The 22,382-nt window shown below is 38.6% G+C and overlaps 1 protein-coding gene across 4 annotated transcripts in view; it reads right to left on the minus strand.

The window, feature by feature from the left end:
* Positions 1 to 22,382, minus strand: part of COBL (cordon-bleu WH2 repeat protein) — a 241,175-nt gene that overhangs the window by 151,512 nt on the left and 67,281 nt on the right. For all 4 annotated transcript variants that reach the window (XM_072412123.1, XM_072412122.1, XM_072412125.1 and 1 more), the window contains 2 exons: positions 14,425 to 14,635; positions 9,929 to 10,157 (listed from right to left, as the gene is read on the minus strand). In XM_072412123.1, coding sequence (XP_072268224.1) covers positions 9,929 to 10,157; positions 14,425 to 14,635 — 440 coding nt within the window. The remainder of the gene's footprint in view (positions 1 to 9,928; positions 10,158 to 14,424; positions 14,636 to 22,382) is intronic.

Genomic DNA, 22,382 nt, shown 5'->3' on the forward strand with positions numbered 1-22,382 from the left:
GAGAGAGGTACAGTCTTTGTTGGGGAAGTTGAACTTTGCCTGTAGGGTGGTGAGGATGGGTAGAATATTTTGTAGATGGTTGGCAGCTGCAACGGCCGGAGTCAAATCGCCGTCACAATTTGTGCGTTTGTCCAAGGGAGTGAAGGCAGATTTGAAGGTGTGGAAAATGTTTTTAGTGTAGTTCAATGGTAAGGCTATGTGGTTGGAAAGGGCCTATCACAGTGGTGGATTTGGAGTTTTACACTGATGCGGCGGGGTCTACGGGTTTTGGCACCTATTTTCAGGGTAAGTGGAGTGTGGGGGCGTGGCCTCAAAAGTGGGTGGAAGAAGAGCAGGTGAAGAATTTGGGGGTGCTGGAACTATTCCCTATTGTGGTGGCAATTGAATTGTGGGGGAAGGAGTTAGCAAATAATAAAATGAGATTCCACTGCGATAAACTGGGGGTAGTACAAGCCATCAACAGTCTGTCGGTATCATCAGGGCCAGCAGTGTGGCTGTTGAGGCATTTAGTGTTGAGGTGCTTGCAGCATAACATTTATCTGTTTGCGCGCCATATTCCAGGGGTTAAAAATTTTGTGGCTGATGCGTTGTCTCGTTTACAGTGGGACAGGTTTCACGTGCTGGCGCCAGAGGCGGAGCAACGAGGGGAGCCTTGTCCAATGGAACTGTGGGGACTTGCATTGGCCCGATCTGTGAACTGGTACAAAGGTTGGTGGGTGAGCGCACTTGGGCTAGTTATGTGGGGGTTTGGAGAGAGTGGCATCAGTTATGCAGGCAGTTTGGAGCGGGGTGGACAGGAGAGAATTCAGTGCACCCATTGTTGTTTTGGCTGGCACAGGATTTTGCTAGAGGTGTGTCAGTGGCGGGGGTCAATAAGAAATTAGCGGGTATGGCATTTTGGTTTAAGTTGCAAGGGGAGAGGGACCTGACGAAGACGTTTTTAGTAAGACAGGCTGTTAAGGGTTATAGGAAAGGAAAGAGGTCGCTGAATACTAGGAGGCCGGTTTCCATTGCGTTGTTGGGGGAGTTGTTGTTGAGCATAGCACGGGTATGCGAGGGTCCATATGAAAAATTGCTCTTTAAGGCAGCGTTTGTTTTAGCTTTTTTTTGGGGCAATGAGGTTTGGGGAATTGGTTAGCCCCGCCCGGGACCGGGCTGTGGGAGTAGTGTGCCAGGATGTCACTTGGTCAGAGGAGGAGGAGGTGAGTGTGTGGATCCGCAAATCTAAGACTGACCAGTTTGGGAAAGGTTTTCGAATACAACTTTTTAGGATGGTGGGGTCCCGTCTGCCCGCTTATGGTAGTGGGGGAATTCATCAGACAGAGGCCTAGGACATGGGGCCTTTGTTGTTGCATGGAAACAGGACCTTTTTGTCTCGTTTTCAGTTCATTACGGTGTTTAAAAAATGTTTGGTGAGTATGGGTAAAGATCCGAAGGGTTACTCCTCCCATTCCTTTAGGATTGGGGCGGCCACAGAGGTGGCCAGATGGGGCCTAGGGGAGAGGGTTATTCGGAAGATTGGACGGTGGGAATCGAGATGGTTCCGGTTGTTCATTCGGCCACATCTGTTGTAAGATGGGGTGGGGTTCAAAGTGGGGGTAGTTGGTGGGGTGGTGTGGGGCGGAAGGAGTTGTTCTAGGTTGGTAAAATGTTTGTTTTATTACAGAAGGGCACAACTGCTTAGTTTGGATACTGGGTCACTCCTATGTGTGGTGGGGTGCCAGAAGAGCAGAGGTACGGCCGGAGGGCCGACTGCTAGGATTGCCCATGGAGGAGGCTACAGTGCGCTGGCTGGGTGTTCGTGGCATGCTATAGACCAGGGTGGTGCCGGAGCTTCGAAGATTTGTGGAATTGGACCGGCGCCCGGATGTGGTGGAGGCTGGAGGCAATGATTTGGGGCAGCGATCCATGCGGGAACTGATCAGGGATATTAAAATTGATTATTTGAGGATCAGGTTAGAGTTCCCGGTAGTGATCATAGTTTGGTCAGATATAGTGGCCAGAACGAGCTGAAGGGGAGCAAGGTCAGTAGCGAAGGTCAATAAGGCACAGATCAAAGTAAATAAGGAGGTGGCCAGGTTTGTAGCTGGGAATAGGGGGATAGTGGTCAGGCACAGAGAATTGGAGGAGGAAACGTGGAGGTTTCTGCGCAGTGACGGGGTGCACCTGAATGCCAAAGGTACAGATTTGTGGTTCTTGGGTCTGCAAGATGGAGTGCAGCGAGCATTTCGGGTGTAAAAGAGCGCTCAGGCATGAGGTATCCCGCCTGAGCGCAGTGGCAGTTGGGATTTAGTTGGGAGGGTAAGAGTCCTGTTCGTCATTTTGGTAGGGCAACCCAGTGGTAGGGTGCCCATTAATGGGGTTATGGTGGGGGCCCTGAGGCGGTGCTGGGCCGCTAAGGGTCAGTGTGGTAAAAAATGGTAAATTTACACTCGGTGGAGCGGACTTTACCCCTCCTAGACCTGCGGACTGGTTGGTTAAAAAGTGGAGTTGGATATAGTGCAATAGGGCACAGTGGTTTTTGATAATGGGTTGTTGGTTTACAGACTTATTTATTATTGGTTAAAGAAAAATGTGGGCAATTTTGAAATAATATTGTTATTAATATGCTAATGTTATGTTTTGTTAATGTGATGATAATTTGAATGTTAGATTATGGTAATGTATGTTATTTAATGTAAGTTATTTCATATGTTATTTAAGATGGTTATTTATTGTTTAATAAAAAGAAGTTTAAAAATTTTGTTAAATAAATGGCTACTTGCCAGCCATTTTAACCCAAAACAGGTGTCAGTGCTTTTTGGAGAAAAGAGGGAGGGATGGCTGGTAAGCAAGAGGGGGCGGGAGAATTGGGAAGGTGAGGATAGTGAAAGCAAGGTGCGGAAAAGGTTTGAAAACAAAAATGTGGTTAAGTGCGGGAAGGATTTTTAAGTGAAAAATGGTTAGTGAAAATTGGGGGAGGGGAAAGAAAATTGGTTTAAAAGGGGTTTTGGGTGACAGGGGGCAATGATCCGAGCTACCCGAGTCAAGTAAATGTGAATGAAAAGTAAAGTTTACCTCTGCTTCTCAGAAAAGCTGTTTGCAGATATCCCTCAAAGTAACTGACATAGTGGTTCAAAAAAGGCTAAGCTTAGAAAAAAAAAACATTTGCCTGTAGAATTTGCCTTCTCTTATCATGAGGCATCACTACTGAGCACAGGAGAGAGAGGCTCATGGAGAGAATTTGTTTAGTCGAAACGGGGGACTATAAACTACTGTGTCAAAAATTTCACAAGGACAAACATGGAGGTGAATAGCCTGCATTTCACAACTGACCTTATGTATAAAAAAAGTCTGTAAGACAAAAGTGGCTTTTGTTGATCTTAGACAACAATCATTTGTTTCTTTTCATTTTCACGCCTGCAGTGAAAACATGAAAGGGAGGAACTTGTTGTTGGCTTGGGCAGCATAAACAGTTGTTCAGATATTACATTTTTAATACAGCAAAAGAATGCAACCTTGAATTCTGGCCTACAAAATATACAGCAGGACCCCCAAACAGAAGACCACAATCTCTACTCCTGGATTTTATTCCACTTGTGAACAAATAAAACTGGCCTTCCACAGACACAAAGATTTACAATGTAGTTTGCAATCATATTTTTTTTTTATTAATCCCCCCTAGCAGTCCCCTAGCAGTTCAATTCTGTCTAAATTTCTTTGCAAAAAGCATTACAATTTTTTTGCATGGAAATTTATTTTACATTGTAGGCTATAATTCTTAGGCATAACCCCCCAAAGTATTTCTAATAGTTAATAAATTGAATTAATTTAATAATAAACTTTAAAAAAAAATCTGTTAAAAAAATAGTTTAAAATGGTATATACCTGTACAGTAGAATATATAATATATATATATATATATATATATATATATATATAAAATTATTTATATATTATATGAAGATTTCTTTGTATTCGACAGCTATTTTGTATTGAATCCAATACAAAATAATTTGAATTTCCCTCCACTCCGCCCGCACCGACGTCATGGGAAACAATGATGTAGATCTCAGTTCTTCACTTCGCGCCTGGAGATCAGAGGGAGAAGACAATTCCCCAGGACCTGCGGGGACCAGAAGGACGATGGGGGAAAACGATGGGGGAATGGAGGAAGGTAAGTGGGGTTTTTCTTAGCTTAAAGCAACCCTGAGTGTGACTTGGGATTACCGCTTTTTGCAAGTAAAATCCACCCTGAGTCAGTCAGGACACTCAGGATTACCGCTAGGGGGGTTAATTGACCAATATAATTTATTAGACCTGATTATTAGATTTATTATAGAGTCCTATCAGCCATGATTACTGTTAGGAAACGCTTATGTGGCCAGCAATCCAATGCTGTGCTTCATCGCACCATTGCTCCCTGTTCGTTCTGTAAAGCGCTGTCACTTGCAGCAGCAAGGAGAACAAGGAAATAGCAGCATTTTCTGCTTCTATTTAGCAGTGCAGGACGATATGTACCTTCTCAGCATCCCTAGAATACACTCTTGAGACTGCGCACAGCTGTAGGGGATTTTAGGAGCAGGTTAGTTTCTGGCTGCATTCTACCCTGGCTTATAGGACTTTATAGCCTTTCTGCTTATAGTCCCTAGTTGCCTGTTGTAGAATTAAGTTGGACTAAGTTGCTGTTGGTGTGTTAAAATTTACTGGTACTGACTCTACCTGTTTCTGATCCTGTCTGATCTTGTGCATGCAACCCCCAACTCTGCTTTGTTTTTACTCTTGGATACCTCGTCTGGTGGACTGCATACCTATGTATGACCTCTGGTTCTTTATTCTGAACTTGCCTGTGCTGGAATCATTTGTACTAAGTGATCTGTGGGCTCCTGATTCTCTATCAGTCCCTCCCTAGACGCCATCCCTTGTGCACAAAAGTGATGGAGCATAAAGAGTGCAGCGTTAGATTTGGGGATTGGCTTCTAGCAAACACTTTTGCTTGACCAGGGCCTTACAACTACATTCCAAACCTGGGTGTTGGGCATTTTATGTAATAGTAAATGCAAGGTACGGCCCACTGGTCTTCACAATGGCAGGCGTTTATGGGACTCGGCTAATGAATATAGACTTATCTAACGAATGTAAAAAAAAAAAAAAACAGGAAGTAAGACACCCAATAACATACTGCACTTCAAGTTTGAATGACTTGCAGAATAAATCTGTAATAAGTTTAACACAGCTGAGGTTGTGGGTGATTTTAAGGACTGAGCTCTTCTGTAACCTTTTGTAAGCCTTTAATAACTAAGACAAATTCTGCAGTTGTTTCTTTTTGCATATCAAAGCACAGCTTGCTCCAGAAGTTAATGAATGCCTAGGATCCATAAAGTTTTTTTTGCTTTGTTTGTGATTAACTCAAAGTGATAATTTTATACAGTAACTGACACCACACTGCCTAATAATATGTTGAGACAAACATCTGTCCTAATTGCATTTATTAAAATAATGTACCTATTACCTGCTGTTACTGGGGGAAGCTATTCCTCTCAGTCCTCGGAGAGTAATGGCCTTTTATATTGTGCTTTTTACTATTTTTTATAAAACATATCTTTAAATTGTGGGCAGCATCCAGAACTAATTAAATGATTTTCTAGAAACCCATGGGAAATCACGTTTTCGCTTTTTCAGCTAACAAAGATTTCGGTTGGTAAATGTGATTCCAGAATAAATTATCTTTGGTAGCCCAGGTATCACTGTATATATATATATATATATATATATATATGTATATATATATATATAAAATAATTTCTTGTTAGAAGAACATTATGTCAGCACTTTAGATTTTTTCTAAAACAGTTTGCAAGACAAGTACACTGCTTTGTAACAAAAGACCCCTTGGTATTTAAGATACACACTGATGTTTTAACAAATATTGTAAAGTATTTGGTTACATTACAGAGTAGGATTGCATAAGACTATTTCCTTCACATACTGATTTCCAGAGGGAGGGATTTGTAATAAAATTGCATAGGTAATCTCTTGACAGTCTTTCTCCGTAACCTGGGCAATCTTTTCTTTCCCTCTGGTAGGTAGTCTAGGATTATGTCTGTAATTGTGCGGTATTTATGTAACCTGGCACAAAGTGGTAATGTAAGAGAATCTTTGTAATAGGGAAGCTCTGTTTACTAAAGCGCAACAGTAGAAGAAGGATTTGGGTTGCAAAAGCTGCAAACTGTGGGTCAGGTTACAAGTGTATGTTAACACATAATTTACTAAATCACTGGCATAAAAGTAATGTGCTTACTTAGTAAAGTCGCACCTATGCCACATACCGTATTTTTCGCCCTATAAGACGCTCCGGAATATAAGACGCACCCAATTTTAAAGGAGGAAAATCTAGAAAAAAAAGATTCTGAAAGATTATTCCCCTTCTGATCACTCATGTGCCATTCATACCGGTATTCCCCTTCTGATCACACATGTGCCATTCAAATTCCCTTTATGATCACTCTATGCCTTTCAAATTCCCTTTCTGATCACTCTGTGTCATTCAAAATTCCTTTCTGATCACTCTGTCATTCAAATTCCCCTTCTGATCACTCTGTGCTTTTTTTCCACTGTACGGCAGTTAGGACAGGGAACAGCAGGTGGCGCTGTGCCGGCTTCTTTCGCTCTGCTTTACAGACAGGAGAACACACGTGCTGCTGCCAGAGAGAAGAGGAGACAGACGCTGCTGCAGCCAGAGACACACGCAGGATCGGGTATCGGGTGAGTATATTTTTTTAGTTATTTTATCACACCTTTGTAGTATAGGACGCACTAACTTTTCCCCCCCAGTTTTGGGGAAGAAAAAGTGCGTCTTATACTGCAAAAAATACGGTATTTCTTTTTTGTTCTTTGTTGTTCCAAAAGAGTCCCAAGATGAAATTTGTTGTCCTGTCTGCACTCTTCAGTAGTGGCAGGAGGACCACTAAGTCCATCATATATTTACTATACATTTAATTCTGTTATGTCTTTTCCCCATATGACATTGAACTGGTAGTTGATTGTGGAAGTTGTTAATACCTTACACTTTTTAAACTAGCACTTAGACTTCTAGGCATCTGTGCCAAGTACACTATATAACAACTGTCAAGATATCTCCAAAAACTGAAAGCTTAAAATAAAGAAAACTGTAATAATTTCATGGCTTGGTCTGGCCTAAATACATATTAACTTTAAAAAAGGAAAAGGACTGAGGTTCAGTAAACAATTCTTTTTATGCTGTTTAAGGCATATGTAAATCTAAAAACAAAAAAATCATGGAGATTGCAGTTTATCAGTGTTTATTTAGTGTTTGCTGCGATATTGATGATTTATTAAAGCTCTCCAAGGCTGGAGAGAATACACTTTTATAAGTGAAGCTGGGTGGTTTAGCAAACCTCGAATTGATTTCTTCAAAGTCATTTGCTATTTGCTACCAAATGTTTTGAATCCTGGACCCAATCCACTCCAGGTTTGCAGGATCACCCAGCTTCACTAATGAAAGTGCATCCTCTCCAGCCTTGGCGTGCTTAGTAAACATCCTTCCTAGTAACCAAAAACATCAAATTATTGGCTGGGTTTAGGTATCCTTAAATTATTGTTTAAAAAAAAAAAGCTTGAACATAAAAAATATATAATGCACAAATTTTCACACACAGATATATAATCCTGATTAGAAACACTTTGAAATTTAATGTGTATTGTTCGCTCAAATTTAATATGTACTGTTCCCTTCATTTTCAGACATACCAACAACTAAGTCAGAATAAATTACTGAAGTTATTTACAGAGATGCCACTCCCATGGTAGACACCCAGTGAGTATGTTGGCTAATTTCCCCTGACACACCTCTTACACAAAGTCCAGAGCAGCAAATTACTGACAGCTGTTTGCCTACGCTGGCTGCATGCCTAGCAATCAGTATATTTACAAATAAAAAGATAATGCGACAGCCAGTATATAATCTGTGGTTACAACGTCATTCTTTTTTCAAAAGGAATATAGACAGCAGACTGCTTTCTAAGAAAAATTGAAGCAAAACAAAACACATACTTATTTTAGATGTTGTAGAAGCTACGGGCATGCTACAAGTTAATCTAGTTGGCCTTTGCTGCATGTTTGGCACATTAAAAAAATATCACATTAACAAAAACTGGGTCAAACAACCACTATTAGGTAATTGCATCATGATGGCCAAAAACAACACAAAAAAGCAATACAAATTTAAGACTTTCAGAACACCTTCCAAAACTAAATACAACATGCAAAACAAAGTATAAATACTATTTCTGCAAGTATAACCTTGGACCTAATCAAGCCATTCAAAATATTGAATAGCTTCATTTAGATGAATTGCTTTTTATTAGCTTTATTGTTTAAAAGCTAATATCATTTCAGCTCTTTAGAGCAATTTTTCTATTTCTGCTATTGTATATGCCTATTTATTTAGCAATAACTGTGTCATTGCTTAAGATAACAGAGTTGTATGCATATTATGGCAAACAAAGCTTTCTTTTGGTGAGATTACTGCACTTATGCAATCCACATTACAGCTTTTTTGACATTTCCCTGGCAGACGGATTATTGAAGAAGGGACAGCACCTCTTCCCTTTCTGCAAAACCACCTGCTTCATTCTATATTTTGTAAAGTGGGACTTTAGTTCCCCCTTAGGTAGACATGGGCAAATGTACTGAGACGTGAGCTACAAAGTATTTATTCTGTACAAATGTAATGCAATGTGCCTAAATGTGTGTGTCCTTGTCTACTTAATACCTTACAAGTACATCAAAGTACATTTTACACCTAAGACAAAATTGATGAAAGGTAAAGGGGTAAGAATAAAAAACTTTTTAAGGACATTTCTTAGATATTTAAAATTCTGAAAGTAGTTAAAACCAAGTTATGTAGATGCTTTTTTTTTTTCCATTTTCACATTGGGCTTTAGTACCAAGGTTTCATAGTCTATTTGAGGGGTGCTGTGAAGATGCTGGTAATTTAAAACAGAAATAACTTATGTATCTATGTTGTGCTGTATGTTACACATAATGAAGGCAATGACATAAAATTGTTCATAAAGGATTACGTGCAGTGCTTGTCATATGTCAAACCAATCTCATTCTATTCCCCCACTATAGGATTCAGTTACTTCAGATCCCAGTACAATGGAGATTTAGATTTGACATGTCTATACTAAGCATCAAATACAATGTAATTAGTTAGGACAAATGTTACTTTTTATAAAGTAATAACTAGACCTTAACAAGTGCAACAAAGTAGGTATGATGCAGCCAGTCATTATTACATCAATACAATTTCCAAGGTGAAAGCCTAGGTCCACACACACAATCACTAAGCATCTGTCTTTTTAAACCCAAAAAGGGTTTGAATGTGAATGTGAATGTGAATGTGAATTGAATGTGTTCATATTATCTTAATCACCAATTTTAGGTTGTCATAGTAAAGCAGTCTAACCTCTCACAGATCACAATTTTGTTATAATTATTTTTTTCCTATTTCCAGAGTTTCAGTTATCAGAGGCCCGCAGGTCCTAAAAACAATGAGCTGCTAAAATTTTATCATGCAAATTCTGGTATTTTAAAGGATCTATTTTAAAGCAGTTAATCTGACATTCATTAAAACATTCCCTTGTTGAGAATTGTGTAGTTATTTCCAGTAACCGATTCTACTTAAAAAAAAAAAATGGTGTCAATAAATAATAAATGAAAAGAAGAAGAATTGATAAAAAAGGCCAAGAGAATTATTTGTATGTAAGCCTATAAAAATTTAAACATTAAAAAAAAAAACTTGACAGTGAACAATAAAGCACAAACCAATAATGGTACCAATGTATAGTTTACAGAAAATGCATGAAGAATGAACACATAACAAATAATTTTTAAATGCAACTGGTAACTAATAGGCACTTACCTTGTTTGATGTTCCAGGCATACAGCTCTTTAATGCCAAGGTCATTCAATGATTGAGACATGTCTAGTTCTTCTCTGCTGACTGCATCTCTCAACAGAGTGACATTTTCATGATGGAATTCACACTTTTCGCACACAGCTGGAAGAATATCCCACAGCTGCACAGCTGGATTGACTCTCACAACTGCTTTCTGGGTGCCAAGGTAGTTAACAACAAGCCGGACAGTTTTCTGGGGTATAAAAAACACAGGTGAAACAATTGTAATCTGTTCACCCTGTCTAATTTCAGCCACAGTACAGTGTGACAAAAGACAGAATGGGCTTCCTATGTTCACCTGATCCCTGTCATACAGATCCAGTGACTCATTAGCATCTAGCTTAAAAGGGGGGGGGGGGGGGGTGGATCAGGTCAATAGAAAAAATAGCTGGCTGGCTGGGTGTACAAAGCTGAAATGTGCTCAATACACAAATGAAAAGCACAATCACACCTGGATTTATTTTACATTTCCTTCACCTGACAAGTTGACAATAGGTTTAGTAGAGTGGAGAAGTTTGCAATTCTTTATGCATCAGTGACAAGGACGTCAGTACAAGTTAAAGAATGTAACTTTTACAAAAATAACAGGGCATTTTGTATAATGTAAGTTGTACTATGCAAATAAGCATGTTGCCATTGTCTCATACAGAAGTAAAAAAAAAAAACTCTGGGCTGGTGCTGTTACCAGGAGAGCTTATATTACTATTCTTACCACAAACCTGAGAGGAAAGGGACAATGCTTTAAACTAACTGCTTATAATTAAAATCCTTTAATTATAAAACCTAGTACTAAAACATATAGTAAATTTTGCGCACTGAACATAAGCCCTGAATGTTACGAAATACCAGTCATTTAATGCATAAAAAGGAACACAGGAAATAAAAAAAAAAATCTGAAAACCACCAAAGTCCACATTTGTTGTTTTGTCCTTTAGTATCAGCTCAAAATGTATTTTACCTTTTTTTTAGCTTAGAAGAAAAAACCTAAAACACAAGTGTGCTAACGCACTTGTTTACTTGCACTACATCTTTGCTTTGCCTAAAATATTTTACATTATTTTTGTTAGTTTTACTGGCTATCAGGACTGAAAGTTGATGAATTACTTTCCTTTGTTCACTAACAGGGATCTGCTTTTTTCAAAGCATAATAAGTATCCCTGTCTGCTAATTTTCGTAGGCTTGTAATTTAAATAATGCCTAAGTGAAAATACAACAAGCAAAGCTTGCAGTACAACATTGAAATCATTAAAGAAGCAATTTTCTGCTCTTGGGCTTGACCATTTGCACAGTAACAAAAAAGAATAAACGTATGTGTACTTAAAGATTGTTAACATAAATTCCTTTATACTAGTCATCAGCCTGAAAACATTAAACTTTCCTTTCATCAGGGTTTTTTTTTTTATATAGCCCCATCATCTTCTACAGAAAAATGCACAGGTTATATTAATCATTCATTGTTTCAAACACCTATTTTGAGATTTGGGAAGATCAAATACAGCAGTTTGGAGATGATGCAAGCAGACTGCACTACGCCTTAACACAAACAGAGCCAGCTTCCTACATTTTTGTATAAGCTAAGAAAAGTTGGTGGTTACGTGTTGGCTGAATGGAGTGACTTTAATTTATGTGTGTCCTATGCTAGACCATACATTTGCAGATTACAAAGGTAGAGTGCTGGACTGCAGCCTTGGTTGGGGGTTCCAAATTAATCAATAATAATAATAATAATAATAATAAATAAATAAGTAAATTGCCTCTCTACTGATGTCATGTTTGAGGAGACAGGGCAACTACGGGATTCTAGGGCTTGCACTTAAGTGGTATGAGCCCTGAGAAGGGCCAAGGCACAGAGTCCAAGGGGCAACCAGTTTTTCTCCAGAGCCTTTAGTGGTGAGGATGTAGCACTGCTGGATGCCGCCAGGTTGCGGTCCTTGGGCACACCAGGGTGGGCCGGAAGATACACGATACTAAATCACAAGGCAGAAGAACTGTTAAGGAAGGCCACGTTCAGGCAGGCAGCAAGCAAGAGTGGTCAGGTCACAAGTCAGGGTTCAAATACCAGGGATCCAGGAAATAGACACCAGTGACACAGGGGCCACTGCAGACACAGGGAACACAGGAGACAATGGAAGCAACAGGTGGCACAGGTGACACAGGGATGACACGGACACGGACAGGGAGGAATACTGAAACAGCTCAAGGGAAATGGCTGGAAACAACAGACTGGGCAACAAGGGGTTAACACAGGAGCTGGACAGGGGAAACACTGTCATTAAGGGGAAACACAGGAATTAAGCAACAGGTGTACAGGAACTTGCTCAGCAAAGCTAGGGGCTCGGTACCAGAGGAGACACGTTGCAAGAACACTCAGTGCTGTGTCTGAGCTAGCTAAAAAGCCATGGATGGTTAACCCCCCCAGCGGTATTCCTGAGTGTGACTCGGGGAGGATTTTCCAGGCAAAAATCGGTATTCCGGAGTCACACTCGGGGTAGCTTTTAACTAAAAAAAAATCAGCATCCTGCTGGTCCCCCCAGATCCTGGGGACACGACCTTCCTCCTCGATCTCCAGCCAGCCAATGCAGCGACGATCTCTGGGGTTTTCCAGTGACGTTGGTACATGTGTCGGTGCGGGTGGGCAGATCGGTGGGAAATTCAAATAATTTTGTATTGGATTTAATACAAAATAGCTGTATTGAGTCTAATACAAATTCATATAATATATATATATACATAATTATATAATATATATATTATATATGCTACAGTACAGTTATATTACATGTTTAAATATTTTTTTAACAGATTTTTGTGTTTTGTTATTTAAAGTTTATTATTAAATGTGTTAAATTTATTAAATATCGACTATGCCTAAGAATTATAGCCTACAATGAAATATAAATTTACATTGCATTGCAAAAGATTGTACTGCTTTTTGCTTGGGAATTTGGACGGAATTAGACCGCTAGGGAGGTTAAGAAGCTATTTCCTGATTGGCTGGCAGATTGGGCGAAACTGATAAAACTTGGGAGCATAGGCACGCCCAGAGTAAGAACTGCCTGCATGCACAGGAAGGAGGCGCCTGCTCTTTAGTGAGGAAGAGGTAAGTGTGACAGCTGACTAATGGAGCCTCAACATTGTCCCTGGGAGAATCAGCTTTAATAGTGAACAAGGATATTTCTTATTTGACACAATAGAAGGGTTACCTTCAAATGTTTTTTAGGGGTTGTTCATCAATCCTCTGGGGTTAAGATTTATTGTGTGAAAGTGTCACAGATCCCAGCAGGGCCAGGGGATCTGTGCCTTCATCTCTGTCACCCACCTCACATTCCTCTGCAGCCAGCAGTAGCAGCAGCCCTGTTCAGGAATCCAGTCCGCTGGTCACTTCCTGGTCTCAGTCATGTGATCCTCTGACAGCTGTCCCTTTACCCCAGAGAACCAGAATATTCCACAGAAGCACTCCCTCTGCTGGCAAAAGTGTAAACACCACCTGAGCCGCCTCTGATCCAGAACTCCCTCTAGTGGTGGGTTCTTTTACTTGCTGGTCATGTGATTCCCATTTGCCACATTACCTTCTCTATAAAAGGAAATGACTGGTAACAGGTAGTTGCCTGAGCAAAAAGTTCCCTTTGTCTCTGTTCCCAGGTTTTAGTTGCTCCTACCCCTGTATCCTGTTCCTGATTCTCTCGTGTACTGACTACGGCTTAACCCTTGACTACTCCTGATCGCCGCCTGCCCTGACCTTTGGCTTGTCTGACCACGCTCCTGTCTCTCGTTCTTGCACCACGCTTTATTCGTGTCTGTCAGCAGTCACCAGCCTGTTGGCACGGGGGCCACAACCTGGCAACAGCCCACAGTGTAACATCCCCACCTCTAGAGGGTCTGAAGAAGACCAGGCTGTTGCTTAGACTTTGCGCCCTGTGCATGTCTCTGCGAATTGGGCTGGTGACACAGAGGGTCCACCAACCTGCCCTGTGGCACCATGACAGAAAGGGATCTGGACAAGTGGTTATTATTGAATTTTACTGTAACTAAGCAGTGCTTAAAAGATCCCTTAAGTTCTCTGCTATTAGTTTTTAGCAATTGCAAAGAAAAGCATCATTTCTTACAATGCTGATGTCAAAAACACAAGCTACCCTGCACAAAATGTAGGTAACAGTCTAGGTTACCGTTTCTGTGACTTGAGATTTTGAAGTGGTCTTCAAACCTTGGGCATTTTATTTCTTCTTTGTATAGTTCAGTAAGTTTTATCTCAAAGTGAACAGTGTTTTTAATGTGCATTTGCAGTTGTAATATGAGAGTTCTTTTCAATGTTTGAATTAAACATTGTACAAAGTAAAGAACATAAAAATAAGTGACATTGAGGGAAAACATGTGTTTATAGATTAGGAACATTCTAAAATTGTTTGGAATCATTCACAGGAGCAAAGGTATTTACTTAAGTACTTTTTAGTACTTCTAACCTCAGGAATCTTGGGGGCTGGTTTTCTAACTTTTGCTTCTGTCACTTTCTCTTTCAGAAAAATTGTTTGCAAATCCAAAGTTCCAATAAGAGTGTTTGGCCTTAATAGAAATGGTTGCTGTGATGCTCCTGAACGTGCTTCTAGAGTGTGCTGAGCAGGATTCAAGTGGTGTTGGATGCACAGGTCCACCAAGAAGTCCATCACAGCTTTACTGAAAAAAAAAAAAAGCAAAAATGGTAAACAGGTCTTAGTAATAGGTCAGTTTTTGCAGCAAAAATCTGATCACAATCTTAGTAGGGTTAGATAAGTACTAACTGTTTTTAGTAGACTACACCCCCCACTGCCAGAAAATCTGTAGAGCCAGGAAAACTTTAAACCATAATTTTAAGTTAAATTGTTAAAGAAATTTTAGTATCTATTTTATAGATAGACAAATCAACTAAAAATCAACTGTTTTGCTGAAATTGTCGATCATCAAAAAAACTACCTCCAATAAATAGGTGCCTGGGTAACAATATACCTAAATATAAAATTTTAAAGTAATAAATTCCAAATATGTTTAGTGTATTGTACCTACTTAAAAAAAAGATAGCCAAAATTGTTAAAACTGTCTTCGCTATTTTACATTCTTGAAATGTAAAATTTTTTCAACCTTCAATGGCTAATATGGTTATTCTGCTTCTTACACCACAGTACCACAGACTAAGATACAACTAAACTTTGCGATTAAAATCTTGATACGTCTGCTAGCTATTCTTAGCAATACCCTGTAATCAGTCTCTTAGAGCTACTTCCATTATTCACAAGATGATACTCGAAACTAAGACCAGAAAATAAAGACCTCTGAGCATTTTAATTTTTACAACAACCATGGTATACTACTGAATTAGTTGTCAAATAAAACTGTTGCAGCATTTCAATTCAGATTATTTTTAATGTGTTTGTAAAATTATTGCCTTTCATATTGCCATGCGTTGGCTGTGTTTTTTTCCCATCCTAAATTATGATTATAGTTACAGCTGTAAATATGACAGTTTTTATTTTAAAACATGCTTGGTTGCTTTTTTTCTATATAGAGCATATGGAAGGTAAAAATGAGCATACATTGTTTGAATTTCCAAAGGTCTGCCCATGTGTATGAAAACCATTAAAATGACAAGGAATTTAAAAACATGGAACTTAACTTAAAAAAGAGAAAAATAATGTGGGCAGGCAGGTTCTTTATGTCAAAAACAATAGGCTATATTTCAAAACAAACTTACCTGGTGGCTCACATTTTTTAATGCACACTTAACTGTGCATGCACAGGTCAGTGTCAGACCCCATTATAGTTGGCTGCCAGGAATAAAAAAACTTACTTAGAGCATGCATGGGATTTAAATAATTTTAGCATGGCCAACCAAGATGGCCGGATATACCAAACCTGAAGCAGGAATAGGTGAAGATATCAGAACCACAAAGGAATCAGGAGAGGTAAGTTTAGTTTAAAAAAATGTAAGTAATGACATTTTTTTATTATCGCAGAAGAGACACAGCATGTCCCTTCTGTAAGATCCAGCCTGCCCACAATTTGTTAATTTTTGTTAGGGTAAATTCCGCTTTTAAAAACCCTAGATTGGGCAGGGCAATTATTGCAGAAAAAGACAGGCAATGTCTGTTCTGTAATAGGTACTCCCTGAGCACTCTGAGGGGACCTTTTAAACACAACAAATGGCCAGGATATCACGGGGAGTAGTGAGGTTTAGTTCCACTTTAAAATCCTTGGGATTGTACTAGTTTTCACACCACATTAAAGGTAAACACAGGTTTTGGATATTTGAAAAAAAATCAAATAATTTTATTTCTGATGTATTTTTCTACCAAAAAAAATCCAGTAATTAAAAATAGGAATTTTTACATTATTAGGCACAACACACTCAGGATGCCAGCTTAACATCTGTTATGTTGTATTAAAATATAAGACTAGCTGAATTTCCCAGAATTCATTTTTTCCAGCAAAATGACATGTGCTGTTGATGTAGACTGGTGATTATAAATTCTAGATAATCATTTAAAACTATAACATATTACAATATGAAACAAGGTGTGGTGTCATATCAAGAGTAGCACCCATAATATGGATTGCATAAGAAACTAATTAGGAAACTATTTTTAAAGCATTGTACCAAAGTATGTTATTTGTCTAGGTGACAAATATAGTGTAAGGATGTGTTGTAATAAAAAATGATGTCCTATACAGAGACACAGCTAAAATATATTAGGTCCTCTTAGTTGTATTGTGTCCTTAAAGTCCCTCCCAATTTAAAAACTTAGCAAACTGCCAATTATTTGTACCGTATTAATAATTTTTCTTACTTGTGCTAGATGTAAGGTGACCTTCCTACTAGTAGCTAGATAAACAGTTGAAATACATAGTTAGGTCCATAAATATTTGGACAGAGACAACTTTTTTCTAATTTGGGTTCTGTACATTACCACAAAAAAATTTAAATGAAACAACTCAGATGCAGTTGAACTGCAGACTTTTAGCTTTTTATTCAGTGGGTTGAACAAAAAGATTGCATAAAAATGAGAGGAACTAAAGACTTTTTTTTTTTTACACAATCGCTTCATTTCAGGGGCTCAAAAGTAATTGAACAATTGACTTAAAGGCTATTTCATGGGCTGGTGTGGGCAATTCTCTTGTTATGCAATTATCAATTAAGCAGATAAAAGGCCTGGAGTTGATTTGAGGGGGGGTTGTATGTGGAAGATTTTGCTGTGAACAGACATCATGCGGTCAAAGGAGCTCTTAATGCAGGTGAAACAAGCCATTCTTAAGCTACAAAAACAGAAAAAAAAAACATCCAGGAAATTGCTACAATATTAGGAGTAGCAAAATCTACAGTTTGGTACATCATGAGAAAGAAACAAAGCACTGGTGAACTCAGCAACGTCCAAAGACCTGGACGTCCACGGAAGACAACAGTGGTGGATGATCGCAGAACCATTTCCATGGTGAGGAGAAACCCCTTCACAACAGCCAATCAAGTGAACAACACTCTCCAGAAAGTAATGAAAGTTTTTTTTTTTATTATTGCAGAAGACACAGGACATGTCCCTTCTGTAAGATCCAGCCTGCCCACAGTTTGGTAATTTTCCTAGGGTAAATTCCACTTTTAAAAACCCTGGATTGGGCAGAGCAATTATTGCAGAAAAAGACAGGCAATGTCTCTTCTGTAGTAGGTACTCTTACTTCCCTGAGCACTCTGGGGACTATTTAAACACAACAAATGGCCAGGATACTCAGCAATCCCAGCTTCCCCTGCACTTGCAGGACTGCATGAACTCCTAAGCAGGAATTACATCATCACAGGCTGGCCAATCAAGATAGCTGAAGATCATATCTTGAAGGAGAAGAAGGTGCCCTATCATGGTGAGTATAGTGAGGTTTAGTTCCACTTTTAAATCCTTGGGATTGTACTAGGTTTCACACCTCATTAAAGGTAAACACAGGTTTTGGACATTTAAAAAAAAATCAAATAATTTTATTTCTGATGTATTTTTCTACCAAAAACAATCCAGTAATTAAAAGTAGGAATTTTTACATTATTAGGCACAACACACTCAGCATGACAGCTTAACAATTGTTATGTTGTACCTAAATATGACTAGCTGAATTTCCCAGCATTATTTTTTTCCAGTAAAATGGCATGTGCTGTTGATGTAGACTGGTGATTATAAATTCTAGATAATCATTTAAAACTATAACATATTACAATATGAAACAAGGTGTGGTGTCATATCAAGAGTAGCACCCATAATATGGATTGCATAAGCAACTAATTAGGAAAGTATTTTTAAAGCATTGTACCAAAGTATGTTATTTGTCTAGGTGACAAATGTAGTGTAAGGATGTGTTGTAATAAAAAATGATGTCCCATACAGAGACACAGCTAAAAATTATTAGGTCCTCTTAGTTGTATTGTGTCCTTAAAGTCCCTCCCAATTTAAAAACTTGGCAAACTACCAATTATTTGTACCATATTAATAATTTTTCTGACCTTCCTACTAGTAGCTGGATAAACAGTTGAAATACATACAGTTAGGTCCATAAATATTTGAACAGAGACAACTTTTTTCTAATTTGGGTTCTGTACATTACCACAATAAATTTTAAATGAAACAACTCAGATGCAGTTTAACTGAAGACTTTTAGCTTTAATTTAGTGGGTTGAACAAAAAGATTGCAAAAAATGAGAGGAACTAAAGCCTTTTTTTTTTACACAATCATTTCATTTCAGAGGCTCAAATGTAATTGGACAATTGACTTAAATGCTATTTCATGGGCTGATGTGGACAATTCCTTTGTTATGTCATTATCAATTAAGCAGATAAAAGGCCTGGAGTTAATTTGAGGGGGGGTGCTTGTATGTGGAAGATTTAGCTGTTAACAGACAATATGCAGTCAAAGGAGCTCTCCATGCAGGTGAAACAAGCCATTCTTAAGCTGCAAAAACAGAAAAAAACCATTCAGGAAATTGTTATAATATTAGGAGTGGCAAAATCTACAGTTTGGTACATCATGAGAAAGAAAGAAAGCACTAGTTAACTCAGCAACGCCAAAAGACCCGGACGTCCACGGAAGGCAACAGTGGTGGATGATCGCAGAATCATTTCCATGGTGAGGAGAAACCCCTTCACAACAGCCAACCAAGTGAACAACACTTTCCAGGAGGTAGTCGTATCGATATCCAAGTCTACCATAAAGAGAAGACTGCATGAAAGTAAATACAGAGGGTGCACTGCAAGGTGTAAGTCACTCATAAGCCTCAAAAATAGAAAGGCTAGATTGGACTTTGCCAGCACAGTTCTGGAAAAACATTCTGTGGACAGATGAAACCAAGATCAACCTTTACCAGAATGATGGCAAGAAAAAAGTATGGAGAAGGGGCGGAACAGCTCATGATCCAAAGCATACCACATCATCTCCAAAACATGGCAGAGGCAGTGTGAAGGCATGGGCGAGCATGGCTGCCAGTGGCACTGGGACACTAGTGTTTATCCATGATGTGACACAGGACAGAAGCAGCCGAATGAATTCTGAGATGTTCAGAGACATACTGTCTGCTCAAATTCAGCTAAATACAGTCAAATTGATTTGGAGGCGTTTTATAATACAGATGGACAATGACCCAAAACACACAGCCAAAGCAACCCAGGAGTTTATTGAAGCAAAGAAGTGGAATATTCTTGAATGGCCAAGTCAGTCACCTGATCTGAACCCAATTAAGCATGCATTTCACTTGTTGAAGACTAAACTTCGGACAGAAAGGCCCACAAACAGCAAATAAAAGCTGCTGCAGTAAACGCCTGGCAGAACAATAAAAAGGAGGAAACCCAGCATCTGGTGATGTCCATGAGTTCAAGACTACAGGCTGTCATTGCAAGCAAAGAGCTTTCAACCAAGTATTAGAAATGAACATTTCATTTTCAGCTTTTAAATTTGTTCAATTACTTTTGAGCCCCTGAAATGAAGTGATTGTGTTAAAAAAAGGCTTAAGTTCCTCACGTGTTTTTGCAATCTTTTTGTTAAACCCACTGAATTAAAGCTGAAAGTCTACAGTTCAACTGCATCTAAGTTGTTTCATTTAAAATTATGTGTGTATGTAATGTGTAACACATTAATGTGTTAATGTACAGAAACAAAATTTGTCTCTGTCCAATTTATATTGACCTAAATGTATATAAGAACTATTTGATTTGTCAAAGGATTTGTAATTCTTTGACAGTGTTGAGTTCCAGATACCCCTGCCACACAGCCAAGGCAGATTCACAATTTTCACTATAACAGTAATACAACTTGGATTAAAAACATTCCCATGCCCTGCTGATTGGACAATGGGGAGATGAGGCAAAAAGATAAGGTTATCATTAGGTCATTCTTTTGTGACTCTTATTTTGGATACACATGCTTAACCACCTAGCCGTTAAGCCTGACCTTCGTACGGGCAAAAAAAAATGGCTAGGATGGTTAAGCCCGTATTTTTGTCACATCTTTACCTCCATGGTCCCGCTGTGCACATCCAGCGTCGTTTTCCTATTCCAGCATCTTTTTCCTATTCCAGCGTCGTCCTCCGTCCATCGTCGTCCGTCGATCTCCCTCTCCAGCGTCAGGTGCCAGCGGGACCGGTAAGATGCCGGCCGGTATCTTGTGTTTCGCCGCCCGGCATCTTACCTGGTCCCGCTGATCGTCCACGTCCTTCTTCTTCCAGCGCCGGATAATCTCTGAAACGAGAAGCCGTCCGGCAGAGAAAAAAAAAAACGGAAGGCTTCTGCGTGCGTGATGACGTCGGCGCGTGTGCGGGAAATTCAAATAGAAACTCATTCAGTCATTTTGTATTGGATTCAATACAAACTACTGTATTCAATCCAATACAAAATAATTCAAATAAATACAAAGTTTGTAATTGGTAAATTCAAACTGTCATTTTGTATTGGATTGAATACAAACTCCTGTATCCAATCCAATACAAAAAATAAAAAAAAATAAAATAAAAGTAAATAACTTGTAAATTCAAATTTATATTTTGTATTTGATTGGATACCAACTTGCGTATCCAATCCAATACAAAATAATATAAAATTAATACAAAGTACATAACTGGTAAATTCAAACGCTCATTTTGTATTGGATTGAATACAAACTCCAGTATCCAATCCAATACAAAAAATAAAAAAAAAAATAAAATAAAAGTAAATAACTTGCAAATTCAAATTCTTATTTTGTATTGGATTGGATACAAACTCCCGTATCCTATCAAATACAAAATAATTCAAAACAAACCCCAATAAATACAGAATCAAAGTTTTAAAAATTGCCAGTTATTCCCTGGATGGCTAGTGTGTAACACTGTGTCTTATCTTACCTTTGCTGATCTTCGCCTAATTTCCTTTAATTTTATTAAAAGTTTTTTTTTTTTTACATGATTGTGTGTTTCAAACATTTTTTATATTCATGATATCTACTAGAACCCTTGTTCGGACATATTTCTGGTAAGTTACAGGTCTACAATTAAAAAAAAAAAATTCATGAAAAACAGTGGATCACTTTTGGTACAGAAATCTAGACCTCAGTGTAACGCTCAGGTAGTTAATAACTGTCACAGGAGACAAATAATAGTGATTTATCTCAGGCGAAACTCTAGTGTGTGAACAGAATTCCTTCAACATGATTTAGTGATTTCTCTCACACTTGTCTTCTCCCAGTCCCTCCTTATAGAACTAAACAGAACTGTGTGTACAACACTTTGTTTCCCTAATGTTGGTGGACACCATCACTAAAGATGGTTTCCAGCAACAACAAAAAAAACTGACGTGTAGATGGCTTTAGAGCTGCTGGAAAATCTGTGCAAATCTCATAACTGTATGGAAAGAAATACAATACTCTTGGGAAAGTAAAGTGACTCTTGAATATGTATTTCATTAGTGTATTTAGCTGTTTGTCTGCAGTTTTGCTTTAATAATCTGATTTTGAAAAAGAATCGATATATGCAGAGCAGTAGAGGTAACAAACACCAAGCTGTCTATGGGACAGCCAGGCACAATAGAAGAAATCAAGGTGATAGATGCAATTTACTTTTTTGCTGCAGAGGCCAAAAAGGGGTTGATAGTTTTTCCACCGTGAGGGCAAAAATTATGGAGGATACATCTGCTGACTTCCTATTAAAAGTACAGGCTGGTCATCCAGATTGATTTTACAACATAGTATGTAACAGACCTGGAACAAGTATGCAACCAGAGAAGTAAACTCCTATCATGCACACTCAAGTCAGTGTAATAACACAATAGAGGGCAAGCTGACAAATACAGCCAGATTATAACACCTAAAAACATGTTTTTTTTTGGTTTGGTTACTTTATCTGAGCACTAAATAGTAACAAAAGAAAGTAAATAAACAAATACACAGATTAAGCAAT

Source organism: Pyxicephalus adspersus, chromosome 5, assembly GCF_032062135.1.
Source record: "Pyxicephalus adspersus chromosome 5, UCB_Pads_2.0, whole genome shotgun sequence".
Taxonomy (NCBI): domain Eukaryota; kingdom Metazoa; phylum Chordata; class Amphibia; order Anura; family Pyxicephalidae; genus Pyxicephalus; species Pyxicephalus adspersus.